The 15,646-nt window shown below is 43.2% G+C and overlaps 1 protein-coding gene across 4 annotated transcripts; it reads left to right on the forward strand.

The window, feature by feature from the left end:
• LOC124014289 (cellular tumor antigen p53-like) lies at positions 1–15,037 on the forward strand. Of its 4 annotated transcripts, none has more exons than XM_046329114.1 (11): positions 1–143; positions 1,664–1,819; positions 2,017–2,083; positions 2,298–2,534; positions 5,047–5,233; positions 5,531–5,643; positions 6,084–6,193; positions 13,111–13,241; positions 13,311–13,408; positions 13,647–13,750; positions 13,919–15,037. In XM_046329114.1, the coding sequence occupies exons 2-11, from the start codon at positions 1,761–1,763 to the stop codon at positions 14,004–14,006; spliced, it is 1,194 nt and encodes a 397-aa protein (XP_046185070.1). In that variant the 5' UTR covers positions 1–143; positions 1,664–1,760; the 3' UTR covers positions 14,007–15,037. The 4 variants fall into 4 exon arrangements, with proteins under 4 accessions (XP_046185070.1, XP_046185071.1, XP_046185068.1 ...); XM_046329115.1 differs by having other exon boundaries at positions 2,328–2,534; XM_046329112.1 differs by having other exon boundaries at positions 13,111–13,408.
• The last annotated feature ends 609 nt before the right edge of the window (positions 15,038–15,646 follow it).

Consider the following 15,646-nt stretch of genomic DNA (forward strand, 5'->3'; position numbering starts at 1 on the left):
CTCCTCCCCTATTCTGGTTATTGGGGAAATCCCCGAAATGCACGCTTTTCACTGAAACAAAATATTTTGCTTTATAGCTGCTACGGATTGCATTGACAGAGAACCAAGGTGCTGCAAGAAAAGATTCATAAACGGGAGGCGAGGTATAAATCCATGTTTTATTTATTTTAGGCAGCGTAGCAAGTTATTTTGCCTGGAAAAGTTTGTGGTCGTTGTTGATTTGAGATTCTAGTAAAAAAGCCAGTCAAGCTTACAGTTGAGCTAGCAGATTTTAGTGGAAGATGGTGGGTGAAGTTTTGTGTGTCTTGTATTTCGTTGTATTAATACAAATTTAATCACTACACATTGTAGTATTATATGACATGGAAGTGGGATGATGATCACGAATCGCTTACGTTTCAGACTGTTTTGGTTGTCTAACCTGCTCGCTAATTAGCTAGGACATGCTAGGCCATAACTGAGGAACGCTCAAACCCTCGCGCGATTTGTCAGAAACAAGATTGAGCCACCTTCAATCGATACTTGTAAAAAGGTCAATTCTGAAAACGCTTATCTGTACCAATGTTTTTCATGTACAACTGCGGCCTTTCCGCATGGTACTGAAGTTCATATTTATAATATTTATAATAATAACTTTTATCTAACAATTTGCGCGCATCTCCCTCGTGCGGCAATGTTTGGGAATACCGAAAGCGGTCTATGCCAGTTAACATGATCTTCTTGAATTATGAAACCGTTTTTATTAGTACATAAATTCTAAAGAATTTACCAAAAAGTTCTTTAGCTGGTTCTCATAGAACAAGAAATAAGATATCCTAAGCCTTTGTTTACCATAGATCTTATTTTCACCGTGTATTCATTTAACTTTACCTTAGAACAGGGTTCCCCAACTGGATTTGGCCCACAGGTGGTTTTATTTTGCCCCCGAGTTCTCTGAGAAAAAAATTGTCTTAAAAAAAAAAAAAAAGTCAGACATTACATTACATTTACATGACTGCAAAACCCCCAGGAAATCCGCTTCAAGTGATTTACTATAAAAAAAAAAAAATGTGATCATATACAAATGTAGAAGTCTAGTTGATGATCCCTGCCCTACAACAACAATGTTAATTTTCCTCATAGGCTCTGTCCAATGAACCATGGGCATACATAAAGACACCGTTATTATTTCTCTCTGTATAGGGTGGGTTGCAAGTTAATCATAGATTTAGATGAGGATTAGCCTAATACCGTGGCACCACTTGCTCACATTGCTGTCTAGCTAACTACACAACCCAGTCGGTCATTACCCGTCCCCTGTCTGCATTCTAGCCTTTTAATTTTTATTTATTTAACTAGGCAAGTCAGTTAAGAACAATTTCCTATTTACAATGACGGCCTACCCTGGCCAAACCCTAACCAGGACGACACTGGGCTAATTGTGCGCCGCCTTATGGGACTCCCAATCACTGCCGTTTGTGATACAGCCTGGACCCGAACCAGGGTCTGTAGTGACGCCTCTAGCACTGAGATGCACTGCCTTAGAATGCTGTGCCACTTGGGAGCTGTTGTCCCCCTTTCCCCACTCATTCCATAAATGTTTTGTTTTGAAGACACCGGTAGCTGCTAAAACTAGTATAGATTTTTTTCTTAACTAATTGCATGGGTGTGCTCTCTCTCCTAGATCCTATCGCCTTCCTCCCTCCCTCCTTGTGTCCCTGTGTCCAATCCTCTCCTCCCAAACGGTCTTGTGAGCTGTCGATAAAGTGAACGGATAAAGGATGGAAGAGCTCAGCCCCCCCCTGGGCCAATGTTCCTTCCAGCAGCTTTGGGAGAGCAAGTAAGTTTTGAGCAACCTTTAGGACCACAGACTTATGTTTAAGACTACCAAGGTAGGTAGCTACTTCTAAGACTAGATCGAGGTGGTTCTGTGTGAGTGGAAGCCCAGAGACATTGTTCAATGTATTAAAGCACCTTTTCTGCATAGGTCTTTTCAGGGCCATAATAATGACTGATCCGGTGATTTCTTTTCTATAGTATGACACCTCAGGGGCCCAGTATTCCACTGGTTGCTACTGAAAACTGGTCTGACCTGGATGTCTCGGTACGTTTGATTGTCTACCTCATGACGTAAAGGAAGTATTTTCGTCACGCCACACATTTTTAGAATGGGCTAATGAGCCCCCCCCCAGTGATTGTTTGAGTTCGATTTTTTTTGTTCTCTGGTAATTTGATTTCCATGGTGGGCACTCCTGTTTCATTATTCAGACAGAAATGTAACAAGCAACTGATAACTTGAATGCTTTACTCCTCTGTAGATAAATGGCATCCACTTACCTCCCTCACAGCTCCTTCCTGACGCGACTCTCCACAAGGTCTTTGACGAGGTGCTGTTTGAACTGCTGGAGCCCCCGGTTGTGGAGCCCTCTGTGTCAACCCTGGACAGCGTTCCTCCCCCCGCCTCCACTGTCCCCTCCACCAACGACTACCCTGGGAAGCACGGCTTCCAGCTGCGATTCCAGAAGTCGGGTACCGCCAAGTCTGTCACCTCCACTGTGAGTGTCATGCATATGGCTTACTGCACATGCTCATGCCTGAATACATGCACACACGTATAGTTAAGCCCCGATGAGGTGTGGTATATATTGCCAATATACCATGGCTATGGGCTGTTCTTCTGCCCAACAGAAGTGCCTGAATACAGCCCTTAGCTGTGGTATATTAGCCATATACCACAAACTCCAGAGTTGCCTTTTATAAACTGGTTATTATCGTAATTAGAACAGTGAAAATATTTTACCAATGCTCAGACCACCCAGTTTATAATTCATGATAATATGTTCATTTATCACTTAAAATAAGTGATGTGTTTTGCGTGGGCTTACCCTGGCGTGTAAGTATGTAAATCCCTCTCATACAAGGTGACTTTTTCAATCAATATATTCGGCTCTATTTATTTTGTTTCGAAAATGCTAATTAGCATCAACGTAGACATGATGGAATACTACAAATCCCTTCAAGCTCCTGCACGTCATCTCTAGCTGACTCCTTTGCTAACAGGTATTGTGTCCATTAAAACATTTTTTTACCTTTAAGAACAAATTCTTATTTTCAATGAAGGTCTAGGAACAGTGGGTTAACTGCCTTGTTCAGGGGCAGAAGGACAGATTTTTACCTTGTCAGCTCGGGGATTTGATCTTGCAACCTTTCAGTTACTAGGCCAACACTCTAACCACTAGGCTACCTGCCGCCCCATTTTAAAACTTGCACAAGACACTTCACAGAATTATACATTTTAAAGAAATTTGGAAAATTTAATCATTACAAATTTTAACTAACATTAGATAATTAATCCAAAGATTCTTAGCTTTGCCTCAAGTCAGTCACGGCATTTCTAGTTCTTTACGATAGCCACATTAGCAACTAAATAGCTGCAAATTTAATTTGAGGGGTAAATACAGGCAAATATATTATAAGTCACCTTGTCCTAGAGCGATTTACGTGGCTATCAAAACGTCACACCAGGGTAAGTCTAAACAAAACACAGCCCTTATTTTAAGTGTTTTTAAAATCCCCTATACCCGGGGTTCCCACACTTTTTCCCTCAGGGCCCCTAGCATTGGGGGACATTCTGCACCACGTCTATTTCTATGGGCACTAACAATGTTCATGAAAAACTTTTCACACCCCTCTTGTTGGCGGAGAACATTTAGCAGGTTTAAAGCAGATTTTCTAGCAATTCTATACGTTTTGGCATGTCTAATGGGTATTCATGTGATATTTGAGTGACACAAATTACAATATCTATGGGCTACAAAACCTACCTGAAACACTTTGGCTGACATGGACTAGTTGATCTGGACATTTCTGGCAAGTTATAAATTGCTATCTAAGGTATGCAATGACTAACATGACAAGATAAACTAATGATGCACTGCCAAGTATAGAAATTGCACCTTGTGCATTCTACTATTCTAATTTTCAAGAGGAAGTTTAAAGCTAGAATGAGCCCCACAGTTTGGGAACCACTGCCCAGTGGGAAAACTTTATGGTGGACAAATGGTTGGAACCCTTTCCTTGTTTGACTGCTAGGCTTTATGGGTATTATGACTCATACTGTGGTACTCTATAGGAATGAAACACAGCCTTCCATGGGGTCCAGCCCCACCCTTTAAGAAGCCTTGTCTCTCTGTATATTCACATGCTATATATATATATATATCTCTCTCTCTATTGATCTCCCTCTTTCAACTTTAGAATTACTTTTCTCTTCTGGAGGAAACATCTATTTTGAAGTATTTTGATTAAGGTACCTATTGTGATCGTCAAAAAAGTAACAGTAAAATGTCTTCAAACCAATCCATGGTCTCATTTCAATCAATTAATTACAGTAAATTGCAGTTACTTTACCTCAGACAGAGATGAAGGATATTCCACTCATTCTAATTCCCTGTGGTTACATTCAACTGGAATCCAGTTCATTGTGACGATTTGCTGAAACTCAAGGTTTTGGCGAAAAAGTATTTGGATTAAAACAGCCAATAGCAGCAAGGTTTCCACAGTGACTCACATGTCACCGTACTATGATAGGTCTATCAGGCTTGAGTTAGTGTGTGCTGCCCTCAAACTAACGCCCCCTGCAACTCATTCATTGGAACTGAGGAGTTGCATGCTGGTAGGTTGCAGTAATGCATGGGTCTGACATGACAGGGCATGTTCCACACAAGGGCTCCATTATGGAAAGGGTTAAAATGCAGCCCTTTTGGTCAAAATGTATAGTTATAAACAGGGTATTTACGATTTCTTCAGAATATTAATATAATTGTTCATGTGTATTATGATCTTATACCTGTAGGTGTTAAGCCCACCCTTTGCTAGTGTTCAGTATTTTATGTAAACTTTATAAACGGATAATACTCACACACACAAAATCTCAAGTGAAATAACTTCACCAAAGTGCTTATTTTTCCCCACTTTTTATCAATTCAATTCACCACTTTGTTTCACAAAATAAAATTCCTATAGGCACATACAACTGGTTGCTCATTGTTTTCGCTCCCCTCCCAGTATTCTGTGCAGCTGAACAAGCTGTACTGCCAGCTGGCTAAGACGTGCCCTGTGGAGGTGTTGATGGCCATGGATCCCCCGCCAGGAGCCATCCTCAGGGCCACCGCTATCTACAAGAAGTCTGAGCATGTCTCTGAGGTGGTCCGCCGCTGCCCCCACCACCAGAGCGCCTCAGATAACAATGAAGGTGGGTGTGTGTTTATAGTCTAAGGTAAACTTTCAAAACTGATGAAGATAATAAGGATTTTGCCCTTAGAGTGGGAGAAAAATGTACTAATATGCATGATTTTATTTTGGCTCGGTTTTTGTATTTAGCCATGTAAACGAATAAAGAGGAAATTAAACCCATGCAAATCTAATCATAATATTCTCCATGGTCTCAGAGAGATGAGGTATACCTTCACTCCATGTAAAAGATTGTCCCAGAAACAGAGGAGACTCCCCCTCACTACTTGTCTACTTCCTGTTTTTTTTTTTTGTCTAGGCGTAGTCCACCGCAGTCACTTGATTAGGGTGGAGGGGAGCCAGTGGGCTCAATACCTGGAGGATGGAAACACCAAGCGTCAAAGTGTGCTGCTGCCCTATGAGCCTCCTCAGGTATACCATATAGAAAGAGAATTAATAGAACGGTCCTCCCCATTCAAGTAAATGATGGCATAATGGGTGGACTGGCGGCCATTGCAAGTGTACCCAGATGAGCAAGGCAGGAAGTGTACCCCATCAATCTGTTCTGCGATTTGTTGAATCAACTCAAATGAAATTATTTAAACAATAGCCACATCAGTTTGTATCATTTGAATGAACATTCTACATTACCATGGAAATCATTATATCACCATACCAGGAAGCCATTATGGACCCATGCGTTTACCAGTTAAATTGGCTGGATTTGAGCTTCCAAGACCGGTCTATTCACTCTTATCAATGGTATTTTATTTGCCATTTCTCTTGACACTTTCATAGAGACATCTGTCTATTTTGCATTTGTCAATGTACGTTCAAGTGAAGCTTACCATTGTGTATATGTGTTTGTATAGCTGGGCTCTGAAACGACTACTGTTCTCCTGAACTTCATGTGTAACTCCAGTTGCATGGGTGGTATGAACAGGCGGCCCATCCTCACCATCCTGACCCTGGAGACCCAGGAGTAAGTGTCTCTCCATATCCCTTCTCACTGTGTTTGTTTATTTTGGAAATTACGCATCAGGGTCTGAGTTTGCGTTACATTTTCCGTAATGTGTTTTTTTTTTTAGGGATGTATGATCTGTCCCCGGTTGAAAAATGTAAGATATGAGTGCGTCTGTCAGCGGGACTCCGATCCAAATGTAGCATGCATCTGTCACAAAATTGGTTCAAACGTTAAGAATCGCCTACAAAAACAATGTGCTAAATTACTTTCTACCTTCTGAAAATACCTCATATTTTGTGACAACTGCGTCCGTGCCTTCAGCCTGCCGGCACTTCAAACCGGCCCGCGAGACATTCCGTGGTATCCAACTGGAAGTTAGTCTTGTCTCATCGCTGCAACTCCAGTACGGACTCGGGAGAGGTGAAGGTCAAGAGCCGTGCGTCCTCCAAAACACGACCCAGCCAAACCACGCTGCTTCTTGACACATTGCTTGCTTAACCCGAAAGCCAGCTGCACCAATGTATCGGCGGACACACCATACACCTGGTCAGCGTGCATGCGCCCAGTACACCACAGGAGTCGCTAGATGGTGGTGGGAAAAGGACATCTCAGCCTGCCAAACCCTCTCCTAACCTGGATGACACTGGGCCAATGGGTCTCCCAGTCAAGGCCAGCTGTGTGACAGCCTGGGATCGAACCCGGGTCTGTAGTGACGACCGCTGTGATGCAGTGCCTTTAAACCGCTGCGCCACTCGGGAAGCCTCCGCAAATTGTTTTAACAAACAATTGGTCCCCCAAAAAATGCGACCATCCGTTGAATTTCAAAATCCCGATGTGGCCCTCGAGCCAAAAAGTTTGCCCACCACTGGTCTATACCATTAAATTATGAGACAGTGGTGAAATCTTATTACACGACCACAATACCTTTTTGGTTTCGAAGGTGTTCAGAAGAATGTTAAGGGCAAAGAAAGCTGTCTGAACACTGAAAGCTTTGTTGAACTCTCTACAACATAAAATCCGTGTAGGGGCCAGCTGGGTAAAAGACTATCTGCATATAATTGGACGAGGGCGCTTCCTACTGCCTGACCTATGTTGATATAAATTGAGAAGAGCATGGGGCCTAGGATCAAGCCTTGGGGTACTCCCTTGGTGACAGGCAGTGACTGAGACAGCAGATTTTCTGACTTTACACATTGCACTCTTTGAGAGAGGTAGTTAGCAAACCAGGCCAAAGACCCCTTTGAGACACTAATACTCCTTAGCCGACCCAGAAGTTTGGAATGGTGTACCGTATCAAAAGCTTTGTCCATTAAGATGGCAGCACAAAATTGCTTAGTCACAGGCAATGGTGACATTGAGGACCTTAAAGTTTCAGTGACACAATCATAACCTGAGCAGAAACCAGATTGCATACCAGAGATAATACTATAGACATCAAGAAAGCCAGTCAGTTTATTGACAAGTTTTTCCAACACTTTTGAAAAATAGTCCTATAACAATTAAGATTGGTTCCTTTATTTAAAGGGGGAGATCAATGTGGCTGCCTTCCAAGCACTGCATACTAAGCACTGCCTTCCAACCACACAGACGAAACGATCTAAATGAGTTTAGGGAGAAGCTGTGTAGCAGGGCAGCGGGGAAAGAGGGTGGAGCGTTGGGAATAGTCACATTAGAAGGGCTGGTATATGAAGGAGGTGTGTCTGAGTCATAGGAATCCTGACTTAATAAAGTGATTTTTAAAGAGCTCAGCCATACTCTTTGTTTTCTTTTCTTGCATTTTTTTGGCCCCCTTTTTCTCCCCAATTTCGTGGTATTCAATTGTTAGTAATTACTATCTTGTCCCATCGTTACAACTCCCGTACGGGCTCGGGAGAGGCGAAGGTCGAAAGCCATGCGTACTCCGAAACACAACCCAACCAAGCCGCACTGCTTTTTAACACAGCGCGCATCCAACCCGGAAGCCAGCCACACCAATGTGTCGGAGGAAACGCTGTGCACCTGGCGACCTTGGTTAGCGCGCACTGCGCCCGGTCCGGAGTCGCTGGTGCGCGATGAGACAAGGATATCCCTACCGGTCTAACCCGGATGACGCTAGGCCAATTGTGCGTTGCCCCACGGACCTCCCGGTCACGGCCGGCTGCGACAGAGCCTGGGTGCAAACCCAGAGTCTCTGGTGGCACAGCTAGCGCTGCGATGCAGTGCCCTAGACCACTGCACCACCCGGGAGGCCCTAGCCATACGCTCTTTTAGAGCCTTTTGCCAAATGGTGTTTTTGAGGTGGAGTAACACTGCCAGATCACGGTCGAACCAGGTGCTGATCCTGCTGTTAATTTTCTTTATGGGGGCATGCTTGTTAACAATACCACTGAAAAGATGCAACAAAAAGAGGTTCCAGGCATCTTCAACAAAGGGGATCAAGCTGTCTCTATACCAATTTACAGAGGCCAGGTCATGAAGGAAAGCATTTCAGCAAGCGTCTATGACGAATCCGGTGAAGTCATTTTCACTGGGCAGCCATTATGAACACAAGCTGTAAAACAGTGATCACTTATGGTCATTACAGAACACCAACCAGACTGATACTAATCAGGATTATTTGTGAGGATAACGTCAAGGAGAGTAGACTTTTCTTGGTATTTGGGGTCATTCCATGTGGGATTGGTGATCAGAGAGATTTAGGGAGTTCCATTGTTTTAACTTGGCCAGGTGGTTTAGGCATGTACTGGTTTAGGTCACCTAGCAGGACAAATTAAGACTTGGTGTAAAGAGCCATGAGAGAGCTTAGGGCAGGTAGGGTACAGGCTGGTGCTGATGGAGGACGATAGCACCCAGCAACAGTCAACAAAGAGCTATTTGAAAGCTTAATGCTTAAAACAGCAAATCAAATTGTTTGGGGACCTGTTGGAGACAACCGAGCACTGAAGGTGATCCTTGGTAAAGATGGCCACTCCCCCATCTTTGGAAGATCTGTCTTGCCGAAAAAGGTTATAACCTGGAAGTTTAACATCAGAACATTATTTCTTAACCATGTCTCAATAATGACCAACATATCTGGATTGGAGCTGTGAACCCACACTTTAAATTGATCCATTTCAGTTAATAAGCGTCTAGTGTTAACGTGCAGACAACCAAGGCTTTTACAAGGGCAGAAATCATCAAAGCAAATATCAGAATTGTGACTAGCAAACGTAGACGGGCCAGTGTGTTCATGCACTTTTCCAGGGCACGGTAGAGGACAGGGAGAGCTCTGCAGTGTTGATATTTTTAATGACATTTGAATGTGCATCAGGTGGCAACAAGATCATATTGTACCACAATTTCATCAGGTAACATGAATACAAAGCCAGCGAGAGAGGGTTAGAATAGGATGGGAGGCCTAGAGTACATGTAACCAATAAAGAAGTTTGTCGCGAGGGTGGGAACGAACATTGTCTAATCCACGTTCTGGTAAATGAGCAACTACATACTCAACAAAGTGTGCAGGAGTCATGGAGCAAATAGCACAAGAAAAAAGTGAAATGGCTTGAGGCTAGACATTGTAAGTTGAGTCAATCGCCCCAACACAATAACGTGGCTCTGAGTCCAATAGGCTATAAAAGTCTGAGATTAATAAATAGTAGACCGATGCTAGTTAATGAAAAGCAATTCTGAATAAAGCTCACATAAGATTCACAAGTTAATTAGCCTAGGTAAAAATTCAGATCAGTCCAAAGTCTACGGCGTGAGTGTGTGCTGGAGCCAAGTGAAAGCTCGAGGGAGTGTGGCGGGGGTACCTGTACCAGACTGGGAGACAGGCCAGGGAAGACTGGGAGTAGATCGCCGGGTGTGATCCAAGCAGCAGGTAACGGGAGCAGATGGCCCACCCGCTTGGGAGAGCTTTGGTCGGGAGGCTGAGTGGGAGAGGAGGCGTTCAACCAGACAGGTGCATGGTGGAGCAGATAAAGCGTCCGGCGCGAAAAAGCTGAACGCCAAACTTGAGAGACAACCATGCACACGATTTACGTACGTACGCACACAAGTCTGCTCCAACAGATCCAACTCGGAGAGGCCCAGCTCATGAGCTCCATCTTTAGAATGGAAATTGAATGTTTATGCAACAGAAGTTAGTGCATCTTATCACACCGAATCAATTTGTTTCTCTAATCGCACTGAATCGTTTCAAACTACAAATGTATTGTATCCCGTATACAGTGCATTGAAAGTATTCAGACCCTTTTTCCACATTGTTACAATATACCCTTATTCCAAAATGGATTAAATGAAATAAGTTACTCAATCTACACACTATACCCCACAATGACAAAGCGAAAACAGGGTTTTGCAAATTTATGTAAATACGTTTTTTTTAAAGTATTCAGAACCTTTGCTATGATACTTGAAATTGAGCTCAGGTGCATCCTGTTTCCATTGATCATCCTTGAGATGTTTCTTCAACTCATTGGAGTCCACCTTTTGGTAAATTCAATTGATTGGACATGATTTAGAAAGGCACACACCTGTCTATATAAGGTCCCACAGTTGACAGTCCATGTCGCAGCAAAAACCAAACCATGAGGTTGACAGAATTGTCCGTAGAGCTCCAGAGACACGATTGTGTCGAGGCACAGATCTGGAGAAGGGTAACAAAGAATGTCTGCAGCATTGAAGGTCCACAGTGGCCTCCATTCTTAAATGGGAGAATTTTGGAACCACCTAGACTCTTCCTAGAGCTGGCCGCCCGGCCAAACTGAGCAATTGGGGGAGAAGGGCCTTGGTCAAAGAGGTGAACAAGAACCTGAGATCCTCTGTGGAGATCGAAGAACCTTCCAGAAGGACAACCATTTCTGTAGCACTCCTCTAAACAGGCCTTTAGTAGTGGCCAGATGGTAGCCACTCCGTAAAAGGCACATGACAGCCCCCTTGGCGTTTGCCAAAAGGCACCTAAAGGACTCTTTGGCCTGAATGCCAAGTGTCATGTCTGGAGAAGCATAGTGGTGGCAGCATCATGCTGTGGGTATGTTTTTCAGCGGCAGGGACTAGGAGACTAGTCAGGATCGAGGGTAAAGTTGAATGGCGCAAAGTACAGAGGGATCCTTGATGAAAACCTGCTTCAGAGCACCCAGGACCTCAGACTGGGGCAAAGGCTCACCTCCCAACAGGACAATGACCCTAAGCACACAGCCAAGACAATGCAGGAGTGGCTTCGGGACAAGTCTCTGAATGTCCTTGAGTGGCCCATTGAAAGCCAGGACTTGAACCTGATCGAGCATCTCTGGAGAAACCTGAAAATAGCTGTGCAGCGACGCGCCACATCCAAAGTACTGAGTAAAAGGTCTGAATACTTATGTAAATGTAATATTTCAGGTTATAATTTTTTGCTAAAAAATAAAAACTATTTTTGTTTTGTCATTATGGGGTATTGTGTGTAGCTTGAAGGGGGGAAAACAATTGAATCTATCTTAGAATAAGGCTGTAACGTAACAATGTCAAAAGTCAAGGGGTCTTTCTAGGGCAGGCGTTCCGCTAGCGGATCCCCTCGACAACATTCCGCTGAAAAGGCAGCGCACGAAATGTAATGTAACTTTCACACATTAACAAGTCCAATACAGCAAATTAAAAACTTCTTGTTAATCTACCCATCGTGTCTGATTTCAAAAAAGGCTTTATAGCTAAAGCACAACATGATTGTTAGGTGATAGCCAAGTCAGAAAAAACACAGCCATTTTTCCAGCCAAAGATAGGAGTCACAAAAAGCAGAAATATAGATAAAATTAATCACTAACCTTTGATCAGATGACACTCATAGGACATCACGTTACACAATACATGTGTTTTGTTCGATAATGTGCATATTTATATCCAAAAATCTGTTTACATTGACGCGTTACATGCAGTAATGTTTTGATTCCAAAACATCCAGTGATTTTGCAGAAATACTCATAATAAACATTGATTAAAAGATCCAAGTGTTATTCACAGAATTAAAGAGACCTCCTTAATGCAACCGCTGTGTCAGATTTCTAAAAAAAAAGGAAAAAGCATAATCTGAGTACGACGCTCAGAGCCCAATCCAGCCAAAGAAATATCCGCCATGTTGGAGTCAACAGAAGTTAGAAATAACATTTGATCTTCATCAGAATGCACTCCCAGGAATCCCAGTTCGACAATAAATGACTGATTTGTTCCATAAAGTCCATCATTAATGTCCAAATAGCCATTTGTTGGCGGGTTCAGCCCAGTAATCCATCTTCATGAGGCACGAGCACTACGTCCAAACTCAAAGTTACGTTACAGGTCGTAGAACCATGTCAAACGATGTATGGAATCAATCTTTAGGATGTTTTTAACATAAATCATCAATAAGGTTCCAACTGGAGAATTCCATTGTCTGAAAAAAAGCACTGGAACGAGGGCTAACTCTGTCGTGAGCCTGAGACTCTCTGCCAGACCCATGACTCATTCAGCTCCCATTCCCCCCTCCTTTATAGCAGAAGCCTCGAACAAGTTTCTAAAGACGGTTGACATCTAGTGGAAGCCTTAGGAAGTGCAACTTCACCCCATAGACACTGTTTTCGGTTGGCCAAGCTTTGAAAAACTACAAACCTCAGATTTCCCACTTCCTGGTTGGATTTTTCTCAGGTTTTCGCCTGCCATACTCAGACATTATTCAAACAGTTTTAGAAACTTCAGCGTTTTATATCCAATACTAATAATAATATGCATATATTAGCATCTGGGACTGAGTAGAAGGCAGTTCACTCTGGGCACGCTATTCAGCCAAAAGTGAAAATGCTGCCCCCTATCCCAAAAAGGTTAATACTTTCCGAATGCACTGTATCTAGATGCATATCGAATCATCTTGGAAGTGAAAGATGCACATCCCTAGTGTGTTTTGCTCCCCGTGAGTTTATTGCCTCTAACTTTCACTATTCTTCACCCCCTTGCTTCCTTTCTAGGGGTCAGGTTTTGGGTCGCCGTTGTTTCGAGGTCCGTGTGTGTGCCTGTCCCGGCCGGGACCGCAAGACCGAAGAAGAGAACACAAACAAAGTTCTGAACGGGACCAAGACCACCAACGGCTCCAAGAGAAGTAAGACTCGGGCCACGTCTCAACCCTCGTCTCCTATGTCATTGTTGACATTGTCTCCTCTCCCCTCAGAGTCCCAACAGGGCCTTCCCCCTCCAGGGACCAGCAAGAAGATCAAGAATGGCTCCAGCACTGAGGATGAAGACAAGGACAATGTATTTTTGTTGCAGGTGAGGGAATGACACACACACACACACACACACACACACACACACACACACACACACACACACACACACACACACACACACACACACACACACACACACACACACACACACAAGCTGACAGACACACACACACACAAGCTGACAGACAGAGGCACTTTTGTGAGGGAGAATTTGTGTATCTCTACTGCATGGTTGTGCCCAAGGGAAGTCCCCTCTCACTTCCTCCCTCTCCTCTCAGGTCCGTGGCCGAGAGCACTATGAGTGGCTCAAGAAGATCAATGACAGTCTGGAGCTGATGGACCACATTCCTCCCGCTGAGCAGGAGAAATACAAGAAGAAAGGGTATGCTACCAGCGGCAGCCATCCTGACGACAGGAACTTCTCCCTAAAATCCCCATGTACCATTTACATGCGTTACCTCCCCCCACATCTATTACCTGCAACATACATGTTCTCCTCTCAATGGTAAACAGTCTCACCCTCTGTTTGTCCTGTATTTGTCTTTCTTAGTTCCGCAAAGATCCTCAAGCAAGAAGCAATGGCCCCGAAGAGCGGAAAGCGGCTGCTTACAAAGGAAGACAGGAGCGACTCGGACTAAGGCCAGGACATGTCGGTCCTTATTCTCCTGTCTATTCCAGGCCAACATTAAGTTGCGACTCCCAAGTTAAATGCCCAATACCAAACCCTAGTCCCTACATGTAGGCACTTCTGAAAGGAAAGATATTAGCAAGATGGTAATAGCTCCACCTAGACAGCCATACGCTGGACCCAGAAAGGGGTCAATAGGGACGGACCAACATTTTAATAAATGTAGTCATATGAACATGCAAGACATGGCAAAATCTGTAGAATTGCAGGAAATTAGCTTCAAAACAGTTCAAACTGTGTAAAAAGTGTTATTTTTTATTGTATTGTTTTTTTATATGACGGTAAATTACTGTCCATCCGGATCTTTTGACAGCTAGGAAAATTGTGACCGGACCTTCTCAGATAGTACAAGTACCGTGTTGGGATTTTCACCATATTTCGGATACCAGTCCAACAATTTCAGTACAACACAAACTGCGTAAGTGTAGGGCCTAGGGTTTTGTTTAAAATTAGCTAGGTAAGCTAAGACCCCTCCTCCCACTGCCTTAACCATCTGGTGGGACTTCCTCCTCCTCACCTGTCCCCCAAACAGCACTTTAGCTTGTGCTTTTATGATTTGGACCAATTAAATCAAGTATTCATATCTTGACCTGCCTAGCCACGATGCTTTGTTACCAGTTAATTGGCCAGTTGCCTGTTAGTATTTTTTATACCTGTTGAACATAACTGCTGTTATCCCTCCTCCTGAAACCATGTCTTTCTTTTGCCCCTTTTGTTTTTACTTGTAGCTCTGGTTATCAGAATGTTTTTTTTTCATTGTTAAAAAAAAAAAATACATTTGAGTTCTCTCTTGTGAAGCGGTCTGATACTATGATTATGATACTTAGCACATGTATATTTGTTTAATTTATCATTCTCTGATGGAAACTCTTTTTGATGTCATTCGGTGCTGAGACATGAGGCTCTATTTTGTTCAGGGGGAAAGGAAACATTTCAGGGAACTTTTAAAATCAATTAAAGCAATTTAAGTAATACTTAAAATCCTCAGTCTTTTCTCAATACCTGCAGTCTTTTGAGTTTTGAGTTTGAGTTTTTTTTTTTTTATATACAAAGTCCCTGCGGATGAACAAGGTGACATGGGTGCGTGACAAGGTTGTCTAGAGACTACCCGTAATCTCGGAACCCAGAACCAAATGTTGCGTACTCTATTATTTCAGCTGACCTACTTCACTGTCCCAGACCATTCTCTAAGTATATTTGATTTATTTAACCTTTATCTAACTATGGGAACTCCAATTACGGCCGGATGTGATACAGCCTGGATTCAAACCAGGAACTGTAGGGAACTGAAGCTTCTTTCACTGAGATCCAGTGCCTTAGACCACTGCGACACTCTGGACCCCTACTGCTATGTTTACATATCGACCCATCATGCTTTGCATGTGTGGAGGAATAACGCAAAACCAAGTATCTCTTGCATCCATTTAACAAATTCTTCTTTGTAGTTCCATTTTGTTTGCATGTGGGAGCCATGTTGATCCAGTAGATAAGTTCCCAAATGGGAGCGAGATAGTCATCTATCAAATACCAGAAACTACCATCTGTAATCGAGTGGTCGTTGATTTCAAAAGAACCTTTGTGGTACACCTG

This window comes from Oncorhynchus gorbuscha, linkage group LG25 (genome assembly GCF_021184085.1).
Source record: "Oncorhynchus gorbuscha isolate QuinsamMale2020 ecotype Even-year linkage group LG25, OgorEven_v1.0, whole genome shotgun sequence".
NCBI lineage: Eukaryota > Metazoa > Chordata > Actinopteri > Salmoniformes > Salmonidae > Oncorhynchus > Oncorhynchus gorbuscha.